This window comes from Malaclemys terrapin, chromosome 15, assembly GCF_027887155.1.
Source record: "Malaclemys terrapin pileata isolate rMalTer1 chromosome 15, rMalTer1.hap1, whole genome shotgun sequence".
NCBI classification, from domain to species: domain Eukaryota; kingdom Metazoa; phylum Chordata; order Testudines; family Emydidae; genus Malaclemys; species Malaclemys terrapin.
Window position 1 is genome coordinate 11,838,998 of NC_071519.1, and position 12,194 is coordinate 11,851,191.

Here is a 12,194-nt window from a genome sequence, read left to right on the forward strand (position 1 = left end):
TTCTGAGCCTGGGAAACAAGCACAGACTGGTGGGCCTGCAGAGTTTTGTAGGTCTGGGATGCGTAAGAGCACTTTCACGGAACTTTGTGACTTGCTTTCTCCTGCCCTGAAGCACAAGAATACCAAGATGAGAGCAGCCCTCACAGTTCACAAGCGAGTGGTGATAGCTCTGTGGAAGCTTGCAACTCCAGACAGCTACCGGTCAGTTAGGAATCAATTTGGAGTGGGCAAATCTACTGTGGGGGCTGCTGTGATGAAACTAACCAACGCAATCACTGAGCTGCTGCTATCAAGGGTAGTGACTCTGGGAAATGTGCAGGTCATAGTGGATGGCTTTGCTGCAATGGGATTCCCTAACTGTGGTGGGGCGGTAGACAGAACGCATATCCCTATCTTGGCACCAGAGCACCAAGGCAGCGAGTAAGTAAACTGAAAGGGGTACTTTTCAATGGTGCTGCAAGCATTGGTGGATCACAAGGGACATTTCACCAACATCAACGTGGGATGGCTGGGAAAGATACATGACGCTCGCATCTTCAGGAACTCTGGTCTGTTTCAACATTTGCAGCAAGGGACTTTCTTCCTAGACCAGAAAATAATGGTTGGGGATGTTGAAATGCCTATAGTTATCCTTGGGGAGCCAGCCTACCCCTTGCTCCCATGACTCATGAAACCATACACAGGCAGCCTGGACAGTAGTCAGGAGCTGTTCAACTATAGGCTGAGCAAGTGCAGAATGGTGGTAGAAGGTGCATTTGGACATTTAAAAGTGTGCTGGTGCAGTTTACTGACTCGGTTAGACCTCAGCAAAAACAATATTCCCATTGTTATTACTGCTTGCTGTGCGCCCCACAATATCTGTGAGAGTAAGGGGGAGATGTTTATGGCGGAGTGGGAGGTTGAGGCAAATCGCCTGGCAGCTGATTACATGCAGCCAGACACCAGGGCAGTTAGAAGAGTACAGGAGGGCGCGGTGCACATCAGAGAAGCTTTGAAAACCAGTTTCATGACTGGCCAGACTACGGTGTAAAAGTTCTGTTTGTTTCCTTCACGAAAACCCACCCCCTTGGTTCACTCTACTTCCCTTTAAGCCAACCGCCCTCCCCTCCCCGCTTCGATCACCGCTTGCAGAGCAATAAAGTCATTGTTGTTTCAAATTCATGCATTGTTTATTAATTCATCACACAAATAGGAGGTATAACTGCCAAGATAGCCCGGGTGGGGTTGGAGAGGAGGGAAGGACAAGGCCACACTACACTTTAAAACTTATTGAATGTCAGCTTTCTGTTGCGTGTGCAGTGCTCTGGGGTGGAGTGCTTGGGTGCCCAGAGGCGCCCCCACCACGTTCTCGGGCGTCTGGGTGAGGAGGCTATGGAACTTGGGCAGGAGGGTGGTTGGTTACACAGGGGCTGCAGCAGCGGTCTGTGCTCCTGCCTTTCCTGCAGCTCAACTATATACTGAAGCATATCAGTTTGATCCTCCAGTAACCTCAGCATTGCCTCCTGCCTTCTGTCAGCAAGCTGACACCCCCTATCACCTTCAACCCGCCACCTATCCTCGCGTTCGTATTGTGATTTCCTAGACTCTGACATTGCTTGCCTCCACGCATTCTGCTGGGATCTTTCAGGGTGGGAGGACTGCATGAGCTCAGAGAACATTTCATCGCAAGTGCATTTTTTTCGCCTTCTAATCTTCGCTAGCCTCTGGGATGGAGATGATAGGGGCAGCGTTGAAACATTTGCAGCTGCGGGAGGGGAAAAAAGAGAGAGTAGTAGTTTAAAAAGACATTTTAGAGAACAATGGGTTGGCAATTTAAAAGGAGGGGCTGCGGTTTTTGGGTTAACGTGCAGCACAAACCCAACTAACCCCCCCCACACACCCACCCACCCACTTCTCTGGGATGATCGCTTCAACCCTCACCGCACCGCACGGCTAACGGCCACCTCTAAATGTCCTCTTAATAAAATTACCCTATTTCAACCAGGTGACCATGAGGAGTGACCATCCAGGATAGCTTCATGGAGATGTCCCTGGAGGATTTCCGCTCCATTCCCAGACACCTTAACAGACTTTTTCAGCAGTTGTACTGGCCGCAAATGCATCCTAAATTGCCAACAACCTTCAGGGCAAATTAATCAATAAACATGCTTGCTTTTAAACCATGTATTATATTTACAAAGGTACACTCACCAGAGGTCCCTTCTCTGCCTGGCAGGTCCGGGAGCCTCCCTTGGGTGGGTTCCGGGGGTACTGTCTCCAGGTCCAGGGTGAGAAACAGTTCCTGGCTCTCGGGGAAATTGGTTTCTCTGCTTGCTTGAACCTCCTCCTCTTCCTCGACCCCAAAATGTGCATCCCTGTTGCGTGATAATCCATTGACAGAGTCAAAGCACAGGAGTGGGGTAGTGGTGGCTGCACCCCCTAGAATGGCATGCAGCTCATCATAGAAGTGGCATGTCTGGGGCTCTGACCCCAAGCAGCCGTTAGCCTCTCTGGTTTTTTGGTAGGCTTGCCTGAGCTCCTTAAGTTTCGTGCGGCACTGCTGAGGGGCCCTGTTATTGCCTCTGTCCTTCATGCCCTTGGAGATTTTTTCAAATGTTTGGGCATTTTGTCTTTTGGAATGGAGTTCTGATAGCACGGATTCGTCTCCCCATACAGCAATCAGATCCCGTACCTCCCGTTCTGTCCATGCTGGAGCTCTTTTGCGATTCTGGGACTCCATCATGGTCACCTCTGCTGATGAGATCTGCACTCACCTGCAGCTTGCCACGCTGGCCAAACAGGAAATGAGATTCAAAAGTTTGCAGGCCTTTTCCTGTCTACCTGGCTAGTGCATCTGAGTTGAGAGCGCTGTCCAGAACGGTCACAATGGAGCACTCTAGGATAGCTCCCGGAGGCCAATACCGTCGAATCGCGACCACACTACCCCAAATTCAACCCGGCAAGGTTGATTTCAGCACTAATCCCTTCGTCGGAGGAATACAGAAATCGATTTTACGAGCCCTTTAAGTCAAAAAAATGGCTTTGTCGTGTGGATGGGTGCAGGGTTAAAATCGATCTAACACTGTTAAAAATTGACCTAAACTCGCAGTGTAGACCACGGCTATATAATCACAGTGTTATTCAATTCCGTTCCATAGTTAGATGTACAATTTTAAAATGCTACTCTCTCTGGTAGCACATCCAATAGCTTTGAGTATTCATTCCTGATGACTGAACTGCTCTTGAACTTTCTCCATGCCATAATGGAGGAGTGGAAAAAAGACACGCACAAAAAGAAATTGTTTTAAGTAAATGGTCATTTGTTTCAAAATACACCCAAAACGTGAAGTTCACCCTATAACAAAAAACTAATATCCAGTTTTGTTATCAAAAGCCCTCAGGAAAGAAAAACCCTCAACACACAAGCGAATAATACAGTTTCAGTATCATATAAAATGAAATTCCAGAGCATCTTACATCTCATGACGCCAAATTAGAACTGATTTTCCTATTACGCTGTCCTCTGGTCCATTCAAACCTTCTTCACTCAGCACCACCTCATTACAATTCAGTCATGTTAGTTACAAAAGGTTTTAGCATCATCATAATAGGGAAAATCAGCCAATCTTTCCATCTGGAAAGGCTGAAATGATACTTTTTTTCTACCTTTCCTCCTGCCTTTTAATTACATCTCATTATATTCTAAATCAGAAAACTGGTAGAAAAACTACCTCCTCTTCAGAACAACCACAAGTAATGTCAGAAAACCTGGGAATGAGACTCTCGCCCAACCAGGAAATTTGCAATGTGATGCTCAGAGTTTATCAGGACTAGGAAGGGTGATGGAGATCAGGTCAGCACAAGGGGAAAGTTAACCAGACCACTGCACCTGGGTTATGTCTGCCCTGAAAAGATAGTTGTGTTTTTACACCAAGATAGCTAATTTGAGCAATTTAGGCTGTATCTACATTCGAGACCTTACAGTGGCACAACTGTATTTATGCAACCGCGCTGGTGTAAGTTTTCTTGTGAAGTCGCTCTATGGTGGCGGGCGAGAGCTCTCCCGTCGACATAATTAAACTACTCCCATTGAGCGGTGGTAGCTATGTGGGCGGGAGAAGCTCTCCCACCGACACAGCGCTGTACACACTGCCAATTATGCCGACAAAACTTGTTAGTCAGGAGTGGGGTTTTTCTTCACACCCCTGAGCGACATAAGTTTTGCCGACATAAGTGGTAGTGTAGACATGGTCTACTCAATGTAGAGTTCTGGTGGAGACAAGGCACAGACAGTTTTTATCTCACTGTAGCTAGATGAGGTCAACCCTCTCTCCCCCAACTCCGATTGATGGGCATTTCTGTCAAGAGGGATACACATTCCCATAACTCATAAGACAAAGGAGTTGTTAGAAAGGATCACAGGATTCACCCCAAAGTAAGGTGAGCTGCAAAAGATAGAAGGCGGCAACTCACCAGAAGGGAGCTGAGAGACTACAGTAAAGGAAATGGTGCAATTGACCTTAAAGACCAATATGTGGGAATTAGCCAACGTATTACCAAAACAAAACCCAAAACAAAAAATCTTTGGGCAGCCCTCCTGAATACAAGTATAGTGTTATTCTCCTGTGTGGATTCTCTGATGTGTGATGATCCGTGAACTGACTGAAGCCTTTCCCACATACAGGGCACGACTAGGGCTTCTCTCCTGTGTGGATTTTTTGATGTGAGACAAGCCGTGAGCTAGAAGTGAAGCCTTTACCGCACTGAGGGCATCTGAAGGGTCTCTCTCTAGTGTGGACTCTCTGGTGTTTATTAAGCTCTGAGCGCCGAATGAAGCTTTTCCCACACTCAGAGCATGTGTAGGGTCTCTCTCCTGTGTGGTTTCTCTGATGTGTGATAAGGTTTGCTCTCTGATTGAAGCTTTTCCCACATTCAGAGCATGTGTAGGGTCTCTCTCCTGTGTGGTTTCTCTGATGTATGATGAGCTCTGAGTTCCGACGGAAGCTTTTCCCACACTCAGGGCAGCTATAGGGCGTCTCCCCTGTGTGGATTCTCTGATGAGCGATAAGGTTTGATCTCTGACGGAAACTTTTCCCGCACTCAGAACATGTGTAGGGTCTCTCTCCTGTGTGAATTCTCTTATGTGCGTTAAGGTGTGAGTGTGAACTGAAGCTTTTTCCACACTCAGGGCATGTGTAGGGGGACTCACCCGTGTGTCTTCTCTTATGTTTGATCAGCTGTGATCTATCAGTGAAGCTTTTCTCACACTCAGGGCATGAGTAGGGTTTCTCTCCTGTGTGGATTCTCCGATGTGAGACAAGCTGATAGCTACAAACGAAGGCTTTCCCGCATTCAGGGCATCTGTAAGGTCTCTCCTCAGTGTGAATTCTTTGATGTATGATCAGCAGTGAGCTCCGAATGAAGCTTTTCCCACACTCAAGGCACGTGTAGGGTCTCTCACCTGTGTGGATTCTATGATGCATGATCAGCAATGAGTTCCGATTGAAGCTTTTCCCGCACTCAAGGCACGTGTAGGGTTTCTCACCTGTGTGGATTCTCTGATGTGTGACAAGCTGTGAGCTCTGACTGAAGCTTTTCCCACACTCAGGACATGTGTACGGTTTCTCTCCCGTATGGGTTCTCTTATGTGTGATAAGCTGTGAACTATGACTGAACCTTTTCCCACACTCAGGGCATGAATGGGGTCTCTCTCCTGTGTGGATTTTCCGATGTGAGACCAGCTGTGAGTTAGAACTGAAGCTTTTTCCACACTCAGGGCATGAATAGGGTCTCTCTCCTGTGTGGATTCGCTGATGCGAGACAAGCTGTGAGCTAGAAGTGAAGCCTTTCCCACACTCAAGGCATGAGTAGGGTCTCTCTCCTGTGTGGTTTCGCCGATGTGTGACAAGCTGAGACCTATTATTGAAGCCTTTCCCGCACTCAGTACATCTGAAGGGTCTTTCTCCAGTGTGGATTCTCTGGTGCTTATTAAGCTCTGAGCTCCGAATGAAGGTTTTCCCGCACTCACAGCAAGTGTAGGGTCTTTCTCCTGTGTGGATTCTCCTATGTAACGTAAGCTCTGAGCTCCGACCGAAGCCTTTCCCACACTCATGACAAGTGTGGGGTTTCTCCCCTGTGTGGATTCTGTAATGTGTGGTAAGGTTTGAGCTGCGACTGAAGCTTTTCCCACACTCGGGGCATGTGTACGGTCTCTCTCCTGTGTGGTTTCGCCGATGTGTGACAAGCTGAGACCTATTATTGAAGCCTTTCCCGCACTCAGAACATCTGAAGGGTCTCTCTCCAGTGTGGATTCTCTGGTGCTTATTAAGCTCTGAGCTCCGAATGAAGCTTTTCCCGCACTCACAGCAAGTGTAGGGTCTTTCTCCTGTGTGGATTCTCCTATGGAACGTAAGCTCTGAGCTCCGACTGAAGCCTTTCCCACACTCATGACAAGTGTGGGGTTTCTCCCCTGTGTGGATTCTGTAATGTGTGGTAAGGTTTGAGCTGCAACCGAAGCTTTTCCCACACTCGGGGCATGTGTATGGTCTCTCTCCAGTGTGGATTCTCTGATGTATGATAAAGACTGAATTATGTTTGAAGGTTTTCCCACACTCCAGGCAGATGTACGGTGTTTCTCCTGTGTTGATTCTCTCATGTCTAATAAGGTCTGAGCCTCTACTGAACTTTTTCCCTGGTCTGTGCTGACTCTCATGGTCGTTTGTCTGTGCACAACTCCAGGAAACATTCCCTTTGGATCTTTCTGAGAATGTCCCATGTGCTTCTACTTGCTCAGCATCGTCTCGTTGAGGATTCTCCTCCTCATTCACCATCCCATCATCTGCTAGGATAGAGAGAGAAACCAGACACAGGTCACTCCCTTTGCCAGAGGAAAAGGGAACCTCAGAGAGAGGAATGGAAGAAAGGGGGGAACAAACAAAAGTGAGTGACGGAGAGATCAAACAAAGAAAGCTGAATTTCCCCCAAACCTTTCCCCAAATGAGAGAGACGAGGGGATCAATTCTGGGTCTAAATTTCAACTAAGTACTCGGGGAAAAAGCAGACTGGGGAGTGAGCTAATATCAGGCGAGAGTCAGGAAAGGTAGGAAGCCATAAGTGAAGTCTGCCATGAGGATGCCACACCTCCTGAGAACAACCCTGAACTCAGAAAGCTCACAGGGGCTTTGTAGGATTCCCAAATATTTCCCTAATTCAGGGACAGATTTTGAGTTGGTTTAACTGATTCCTCACCTGTGCAGGCATCTCTCAGGGTCTCTCTCTCCTCAGAGTCCTGGAGATCTGGGACCCATGATTCCTCCCCTCGTTCCAGCCAGGAGATCACATGAGGTTTGGAAACTAGAAACCCTGCACAAGTGACAGAAAACAAGTGAGATCAGCTGAATTTGATGGATACTTGTGTCACATTCTGGGGGTGCAATCCAGACCCCCGAAAGGTTGTGTCACCACCTGCCCTGTAATCCTGGGTTCCTCACAATGCTTTGCTGTTGTAGCTCCCAGCCTGGGCCGCTGACAAACAACCTACCATAAGAACAAAAGAACAGCCGTACTGGGTCAGACCAGAGGTCCATCTAGCCCAGTAACCTGTCTACCAATAGTGGCCAATGCTAGGTGCCCCAGAGGCAATGAACCTAACAGGTAATGATCAAGTGATCTCTCTCCTGCCGTCCATCTCCACCCTCTGACAGAAAGAGGCTAGGGACACCATTCTTTACCCATCCTGGCTAAGTCATTAACGGACTTAACCTCCATGAATTTATCCAGTTCTCTTTTAAACCCTGTTATAGTCCTAGCCTTCACAACCTCCTCAGGCAAGGAGTTCCACAGGTTGACTGTGCGCTGTGTGAAGAAGAACTTCCTTTTGTTTTAAACTTGCTGCCCATTAATTTCATTTGGTGGCCCCTAGTTCTTATATTATGAGAATAAGTAAAAAACTTTTCCTTATTCACTTTCTCCACATCACTGATGATTTTATATACCTCTATCATACTCCCTACACAGATCAGCACTTCCGGAGCAGGGGAATAACATACTAGAGGAGGCTTCTTTTCTTCTTAGAGTGATGGTCTCTATTGTATTCCACCAAGGGTGAGTAACGAGCAGTACCTAGATAGGCAGAGGGTGAGAGGAAGACGACCGAACTGTGGAGTGGAGGATCTTTGCACTGAATGAGCTGTCTGCCACAGAACCACACGCTGCAGCATAAGGAGAAGAAAAGGTGTGTACCCAACTCCACATGGCCGTCTCATATATGTCCGTAAGGGTCACGTCACGGAGCCCGGCAGTAGTCGATGTTGGCACTCTCGTGGAATGGGCCCATATCCCACCTGGTTGGGGAGGTGCTCACTGGGAATCAATGGAGGGGTGTGTAAAATAATGTAAATTAAAGATGTTTGGATGTGCCCCTCTCCTATGACTATGGAGGAGCAGGATCAATGGCCTATGGCAAGGGGTGGACAATTGGGTGTACTGCGTATGAGGTGTTTTTCTGGAAATGTACATATTACTAGGGGACACAATTACACTAGCCCCTAACCAAATTACACACATCTACACTCTGCTATCTGGACTGTGGTGCACAAATGGATCTGTAAATCTTAATGCTGTGAATAATTGAACCAGGGCATACTGCCTATTCCATACCAAATGGTTAAGTTTGTTTGGACAATAACCCATTTTTCTGTGGACATTCAATAGACTTACGATGTGGACAAAAGCACGCAAAACCTGCAGGGGCAGCTTGTTGCAACTGCCAGCAAATGGACACATTAAGATCTTAACCCTGTCGAAGGTGGTGGCTCGGATGTTGGACCATACTGCAGTGGTCAGGACTCTCAGTGTTGCTGTGCATTGTGGATTGTTAACTCTACTTGTGTTACACTCCATATGGAGATAACTTACTACATTACTTATAAGCCCTCCCCGCCCCACACCAAGACAACCCAGACCCAATCTTCTCGGGCCCACTATAATGGGAACACTAATTGGAATAGGTGTGGTATGCTCGTACGAGAGAAGGTGCAGGGCACTGTACTACACAAGGGGCAGTGGGACAAGTGGAATATCACACCTTCCACCTTGATGCCTGGCCCTATCAGGAAATGTGTCACCATGTGTCCTATGCTTTTCCAGGGATACCTGGGCAGGAGGATCCCAAAAGAAAAAGAAAAAAAAAGGGGTGGAGTGTTAGGATATAGATATTCAGGCCTGTCTTTGAGACTTTAGGTGTATTCTTATCACTTAGCTAGTTACAGAGGTATAAAAGAAGAATCAAAATCAGTCTGTCTGTCTAAGGGCCTTCTCTTACTGTGACAGTCTGAGGCCTGGTTCTTCGGCTAAGCAGCAGAGGCTAGCCATAAACCGGGAAGTGTATGGTCACATCCTCACATTCCAAACTAATCACATTGAAATAAGGTGCTACTGGGCTGTTAGGAATACAATCCTGTCCTGATATTCCTATCACCTCCAAAGAAAGGGAAGAGCCTAGAAGATGTAAAAGGAAACTTACTTTGATAGCATCCTGTCTGGCAAGAACTTACTTATTGATAGCTGGGATGTGAAATCTTTATTTCTGTATTGTTCTGTCACTGTAGTCTCCACTTCCCTATTGTTTTCCTGTATAATCTGTCTAGTTCTGTGATTGTTTCTGTCTACTGTATAATGAATTTTGTAGGGTGTAAACCAATTAAGGTGGTGGGATATAATTGGTTAAATAACCATGTTACAGTATGTTAGGATTGATTAGTTAAATTTCAGTAAAATGATTGGTTAAGGTATAGCTAAGCAGAACTATAAGTTTTACAATATAGTTTGCAGTCAATTCATAGATTCATAGATTATAGGACTGGAAGGGACCTCGAGAGGTCATCGAGTCCAGTCCCCTGCCCGCATGGCAGGACCAAATACTGTCTAGACCATCCCTGATAGACATTTATCTAACCTACTCTTATATATCTCCAGAGACGGAGATTCCACAACCTCCCTAGGCAATTTGTTCCAGTGTTTAACCACCCTGACAGTTAGGAACTTTTTCCTAATGTCCAACCTAGACCTCCCTTGCTGCAGTTTAAACCCATTGTTTCTGGTTCTATCCTTAGAGGCTAAGGTGAACAAGTTCTCTCCCTCCTCCTTATGACACCCTTTTAGATACCTGAAAACTGCTATCATGTCCCCTCTCAGTCTTCTCTTTTCCAAACTAAACAAACCCAGTTCTTTCAGCCTTCCTCCATAGGTCATGTTCTCAAGACCTTTAATCATTCTTGTTGCTCTTCTTTGGACCCTTTCCAATTTCTCCACATCTTTTTTAAAATGCGGTGCCCAGAACTGGACACAATACTCCAGCTGAGGCCTAACCAGAGCAGAGTAGAGCGGAAGAATGACTTCTCGTGTCTTGCTCACAACACACCTGTTAATGCATCCCAGAATCATGTTTGCTTTTTTTGCAACAGCATCACACTGTTGACTCATATTTAGCTTGTGGTCCACTATAACCCCTAGATCCCTTTCTGCCGTACTCCTTCCTAGACAGTCTTTTCCCATTCTGTATGTGTGAAATGGATTTTTCCTTCCTAAGTGGAGCACTTTGCATTTGTCTTTGTTAAACTTCATCCTGTTTACCTCAGCCCATTTCTCCAATTTGTCCAGATCATTTTGAATTATGACCCTGTCCTCCAAAGTAGTTGCAATCCCTCCCAGTTTGGTATCATCCGCAAACTTAATAAGCGTACTTTCTATGCCAATATCTAAGTCGTTGATGAAGATATTGAACAGAGCCGGTCCCAAAACAGACCCCTGCGGAACCCCACTCGTTACGCCTTTCCAGCAGGATCGGGAACCATTAATAACAACTCTCTGAGTACGGTTATCCAGCCAGTTATGCACCCACCTTATAGTAGCCCCATCTAATTTGTATTTGCCTAGTTTATCGATAAGAATATCATGCGAGACCGTATCAAATGCCTTACTAAAGTCTAGGTATACCACATCCACCGCTTCACCCTTATCCACAAGGCTCGTTATCCTATCAAAGAAAGCTATCAGATTGGTTTGACATGATTTGTTCTTCACAAATCCATGCTGGCTGTTCCCTATCACCTTACCACCTTCCAAGTGTTCAGGAATCAGGAAATAAGGGGGAATGGGGGTGGGGAAATTGGAATCATGTTTTGCTAAAGGGGGAATGGGAACAGGGAAGGCTCTGTGGTGTCAGAGCTGGGAAGGGGGACACTGAGGAAGGAAACAGGAATCGTGCCTGCTGGAAGTTCACCCCAATAAACAACGAATTGTTTGCACATTTGGATTTTGGGTATTGTTGCTCTCTGTTCATGCGAGAAGGACCAGGGAAGTGAGAGGTTGAAGGAATAAGCCCCCTAACAGAACCACTGCGTGCAAAATGTCCAGCAGGTGGTGCCGCTTGTGATGCACCTCCTCCAACGGTATTTCGAGAGCATGAGCTGTCCTTCATAGCAGCTCTTGAAACTGACAGTAGTAGTCTGGGAGAGAAGAGAGAGTCAATGACACAGCCTTGCCTCGGGATGATGAGAGAAATCCCTCCGACTGTCAGTACCATTGGGACCGGGCTGATCGGGGCATCGTCCAATCCCGGTTTCAAATGCCTACTCGGCGAAGGACAGGTCTGTGCTACAGGAGAGGATTCCCGTGCTGAACAGGACTGTTCTGAAGGAGAATATTGGGGCCACAAGCTCCCATATGGCCAACCTGGTTGGATCCTGCTGTTGCAGCGCTGGTGCCCAGGGAGTCAGGTACCAGTAGCTCCTGGATTGAGGTAAGGGAGGGTATTGCCACGGTGCCATCGGGACCTTCTGAGAGTCACATCTTCAGAATGGAAGCAGCGGACCATACGTAATGTCCAGGCCCTCAGACTCCGAGGAGGAACTGAAGTTCGGCATCAATGATGGTGCTGATGGAGCAGGGAGCGTCACAGGAACACAGCCAAAGAGTTGACAGGTTGGATACAGGGGATGGGGCCCTCTCAGTAGGTGAGGGAATCAGGACACATGGAAACTTCATCCTTCCCAGGGTGAACAGTTCATGAGGGCCGGGGGGACAGGGGGAGCAGTTGAGCGTTTCCTTGGAGTCAACGGCACCAGGTCTATGGATGGAACTGGGGCCAGAAAGGGGAAACATCTCAGAACTGGTGATTCACCAGATGTCAGCGGAGCCCAGGCCGAGGCTGTGCG

The 12,194-nt window shown here is 47.1% G+C and overlaps 2 protein-coding genes across 2 annotated transcripts in view; both read right to left on the reverse strand.

Annotated features, from left to right (window-relative positions):
- Positions 1-1,150: 1,150 nt before the first annotated feature.
- Positions 1,151-4,670, reverse strand: LOC128823073 (uncharacterized). The gene is made up of 2 exons (XM_054005151.1): positions 2,191-4,670; positions 1,151-1,744 (listed from the first exon to the last, which is right to left on the reverse strand). Exons 1-2 carry the CDS (start codon positions 2,720-2,722, stop codon positions 1,260-1,262), a joined length of 1,017 nt encoding a protein of 338 aa, XP_053861126.1. The 5' UTR covers positions 2,723-4,670; the 3' UTR covers positions 1,151-1,259.
- Positions 3,279-12,194, reverse strand: part of LOC128822975 (zinc finger protein 420-like) — a 56,429-nt gene continuing 47,513 nt past the window's right edge. The window contains exons 6-7 of the mRNA XM_054004909.1: positions 7,228-7,341; positions 3,279-6,820 (exon numbers count right to left, since the gene is read on the reverse strand). Coding sequence (XP_053860884.1) covers positions 4,671-6,820; positions 7,228-7,341 — 2,264 coding nt within the window. The 3' untranslated portion in view covers positions 3,279-4,670. The remainder of the gene's footprint in view (positions 6,821-7,227; positions 7,342-12,194) is intronic.

Bases quoted from the DNA above. Each gene is read 5' to 3' on its own strand.
- LOC128823073 (XM_054005151.1), bottom strand. From the start codon at position 2,722: ATGATGGAGTCCCAGAATCGCAAAAGAGCTCCAGCATGGACAGAACGG. The intron at 1,745-2,190 runs GTGAGTGTACCT...CCCCTCCCGCAG, and splicing joins AGGCAGAGAAGGGACCTCTG to CTGCAAATGTTTCAACGCTG.